Below are 4,438 nucleotides of genomic sequence, written 5' to 3'. Positions count from 1 at the left end.
GGTTACACATGTACTCCTAGATTGCACACTTAATGGAACCTACATCATTCCTCTCTAGCCTTTGCATATCGTCTGCACGCAAGGCTCACATCTGACTTCCATGTAGAATTGCTGTTTGTATACATGTATCATACAATCTTCCTTTCAATCAGAGAGAGGGAGAGAGACCTTTGGTTGCCAACAGAGGTAAGAGCCCTCTGAATTTTCTCCATCCTATTCTTATTGTAGCTATAACATTTTCTGTACATCCTCCTCCACTACTAATTGGTTCCCTAGGTAGCAGAAATGATCTACTACCTCTATTGAGCCTCTGGGGCATTCGAGAAAATCAATTTCCCCAAATATCTGGAGTTTTCATGGCTTGATGTCAGCTGCTACAAGGGTAAGGGAGATGCTGTATATAGAAGGCATCAAATTACTGAACCAGCTGATGATAGAGGCATGAAATTACTGAACCAGTTGACGAAAATTACACAGTTATAGCCCAATTAACTAGGAAAAAATTAGACTAGATGATATGCAGTTTGGTTTTGATCTGGGGCGAAGCACTACCAATTTGATTTTCACTGTCAGGTAACTGCAAGAGAAGTATTTAGCAAAGAATAAACTGTTATTCTTAACATTTGTTGATCTTGAGAAAGCCTTTGATGGAGTACTCCTGTGTGTGATATAGTGGGCTTTGAGGAAGTCTTACAAGTCACTCTTGTAAGTTATACAGGCCATGTACAGAGGCTCTGTCTGTAAAGTGAGAGTGAAGCATGAATATAGTGGTGAATTTAGTGTACAGGTAGGAACAGAATTCAAGACTGTCTGTTGCTGGGAACTGCTATATGCTGCTCTCAAAGCAAATTCTGTATCAGAGCTAGAAGAGGAATTCCAGATGTGGAAACGAAACCTGGAATCTAACGACCTTATGGTTAGCATAGCAAATACTAAGGTTTTAGTAAGCAAGAAAACAGACAGAACTCTACCCACTAAGTAAATGGCCCTGCTTGCTATGTAGGAAAGGTGAAGGCAGGAATTCCATACAGTGTACTCAATGCAAGCTATGGATACACAAGTAGTGCAGTGGAATAATAGTAAGGTTATCAAAGTCATGTTCATATGTAGAACACTCAAGTGCTCTCATGCCAGTTCACTTGTGTGTGTTGGGGTAGAGTTGACGATGGGAAGGGTATACAGCTGTAGAAAATCTGCCTCAATAAACTCTCTCTGAAAAATGGGAGCATGTATATGTGGCTCTTAAAATGATAATGATGAATATTTTCATTTTTTGTTGTATATTACTGAGGGATCTAAAAATTGATTAAATACATGTGTACTTTGAAATATCTCTGATTACAGGTATTCATTTGTCACTTTTTGCTGTCAGAAATGTTGTGAGTCAATCACTAACTCATTAGAAATCCATAATCATTGATGCTATTATTCTCAAATTCCAATATAAGATAAAGTTTATGAATAAATACAACTCACTCTCTACCTCTATAATCTTCCTACTTCCAGGTCATTTCCCAAGCACACAGAGGACGACAATGTCCATGTTGAAGATGGAATGGTTCCTGGCTGTGACTATGAACGGTGCGAACGTGTTGTCATCAACGTAAGTGGACTGCGATTTGAAACACAGTTAAGAACACTTGCCCAGTTTCCAGATACTCTGCTGGGAAATCCCAAGAAACGAAATCGTTACTATGACCCTCTCCGAAATGAATATTTCTTTGATCGGAACCGTCCAAGTTTCGATGCAATACTCTATTATTATCAAAGTGGGGGTCGGTTACGAAAACCGGTAAATGTACCTTTGGATGTATTTTCAGAGGAAATTAAGTTTTATGAACTTGGTGCTGAAGCAATTGAAAAATATCGTGATGATGAAGGATTTATTAAAGAAGAGGAACGTCCACTTCCTGAAAATGAATTTCAACGTCGTGTATGGCTTCTATTTGAGTATCCAGAGAGTTCTACAGCTGCACGTCTGATAGCTATATTTTCTGTGGTAATAATTTTACTTTCTATTGTGATATTTTGCCTTGAAACTTTGCCTGAATTCAAACATTACAGGCTTGTAAATGAAACAATCGAGGAAGATGATATACCAAAATTTGGAGAACCTTTTTTCATTATTGAAACATGCTGCATAATATGGTTCACATCAGAACTTATGGTGAGATTTGCATCTTGCCCTGAAAAAATAGGATTCTTTAAGAACATAATGAATCTCATTGATATTGTTGCTATCATTCCATATTTCATTACATTAGGTACAGTGATTGCAGATGAGAATAAGAGCAACAACCAGGCAATGTCTCTGGCTATTCTTAGAGTTATTAGATTAGTTAGAGTTTTTCGTATATTTAAGCTTTCAAGACATTCAAAAGGTTTACAAATTCTTGGTCAGACATTGAAAGCTAGTATGAGAGAACTTGGCTTATTAATATTCTTTTTATTCATTGGGGTCATTTTATTTTCTAGTGCTGTGTATTTTGCTGAAGCTGATGCTGAGCAGACACATTTTAAAAGTATTCCAGACGCCTTTTGGTGGGCTGTAGTCACCATGACAACAGTTGGCTATGGTGATATGCGGCCCATTGGAGTATGGGGTAAATTGGTAGGGTCATTGTGTGCCATTGCTGGTGTATTAACCATAGCTTTACCTGTTCCTGTTATTGTTTCCAATTTTAATTATTTTTACCATAGAGAGACAGAGAATGATGATAAAGACAAATATCACCATGTTACATCTGCAATAAACTATCCAGAAAAAAGGAGTTCATATACTTCTGAAAATGGATCTGATATTATGGAGATGGAAGAGGGTAGTGTCATTAATGAAAGAATCAAAGAAAACCATGCTACCAAAATTAACAATCCCACTAACCTAAATATGAATAATCTCAGTATTGAAACTGATGTATGAAACCTGCCTCTTATCAAGGAAAGCTTCCCTTACCATTTGCTTTATTGTTGATATTATTACCTTCAAATTGGTTACTGTTTAGTAATAATAATAAAAGTAATGATAATAATAATAATAATTATTATTATTATTAAAAGCATTTTCTTGCCATCACAACTTCTGAAGAAATAGTCTCCAAAAGTACAGTTGATTTTATTGCTGATTGAGGATAAAACAAATAAGTGGATCTTTAATGTTTTTAATTTATTTTCTTCTATTTTTGTGTAGGTTAAAACACCTTAAAGTATCTCTTTATCTTTCCAAATTTTAAATTTTGTAAATTTTATTATTATTATTATTATTATTATTATTATTATTATTATTATTATTTATTATTATTATTTATTATTATTTATTATTATTATTATTATTTATTACTATTATTATTTATTATTATTATTGCTTATTTTACTCTTAGAAAGAAGCAAAAATATTTTAAAGTTTAATCTGTAAACCAATCAATATTAAAAATATTAAAAAAGTCCACTAAAAGAAACTTTTATTCAATGTCATATGAAAGTGTGAAGGTATCTTGGAAATATAGTCGATATTGCCACTGCCAAAGCAAATGTTATGCGAGACTGATATCAAGAGCTTTTCTGCGGAATTCCACTTCCTGATTTTTAGGACATCACAAAGGAAACTTTGTAATTATACTTTTCTTAATGAAATTCAGAGGAAAGATTTACCTTATACATCAGCCATGTGGATGACTACATTACATAACTGAAGTTCAGTGTAATTTTGCACTAATGACAACGGTTACAGTTTCAATACTGGTAAGTACTATTGTTATTTCCTCTTCTCACCTCCCTTTTTTCCTCTTATGTTGTATTGTTTTTACTTAGTTTCAAAATCACTGAATAGTACATTATTCAGTAAATTGATTTGGTATGTATAATTTAGGGCTTTCTTCCCTGCAGATTTATAATACTGTGTAATAGTTGTTTCGCAATTTCATCTCCCTAATTTTCTGATTGTTTTCTTGTAAACTCTGTAAATTACAATGATTTTAAAATATTTCTTGAAGTTTATGCATTTTTTAGCTGCTTTCTGTATGTTTCTCCTTTGTGTTTGTTTCCAAACATGAGATATGTAAGAAACAACACCACTGACACATTTTCACATGTGTGTGTACATACATGCATGCATGCATGCATGCATATATACATACATACAGACAGACAGAGAGAGAGTTGAAATTTACAGAAAAACAAAAGACAAAGACAGGTGTATAAACAACAAGCAGGTGTATTAGTTTGACACTTAAGAAGGTGAGAAAGTCTTTTATGCTTCCAGCCTATGGTCTTCAACAGAAAGGAACATGAGGAAATAAACAGAGAGAGAATTAAAAAAAAACTTGTGGATTTAGCGCTCAATCATGGCGACTGCTTGGAAAAAAGTAGTTGGACGGGAGAGCTAGGAAGAAGGGGAGATAATAAAGTACTGGTGATCCTAAAACAAAGTTGTGTGTGCATG

The 4,438-nt window shown here is 34.2% G+C and overlaps 1 protein-coding gene across 1 annotated transcript; it reads left to right on the top strand.

Moving 5' to 3' along the window:
- Positions 1 to 1,465: 1,465 nt before the first annotated feature.
- Positions 1,466 to 3,919, top strand: LOC106881441 (potassium voltage-gated channel protein Shaker; the record flags this gene model as incomplete). Its single annotated transcript, XM_014931826.2, has 1 exon — positions 1,466 to 3,919. A coding segment is annotated over one exon (1,455 nt), but the record flags the coding sequence as incomplete, so codon positions are not given.
- Positions 3,920 to 4,438: the final 519 nt, after the last annotated feature.

The sequence above is a fragment of the Octopus bimaculoides genome, unplaced genomic scaffold (genome assembly GCF_001194135.2).
Source record: "Octopus bimaculoides isolate UCB-OBI-ISO-001 unplaced genomic scaffold, ASM119413v2 Scaffold_158381, whole genome shotgun sequence".
NCBI classification, from domain to species: Eukaryota; Metazoa; Mollusca; class Cephalopoda; order Octopoda; family Octopodidae; genus Octopus; species Octopus bimaculoides.
Note: the sequence above shows the minus strand (reverse complement) of the source record. Positions and strands in the feature narration are given on the sequence as shown.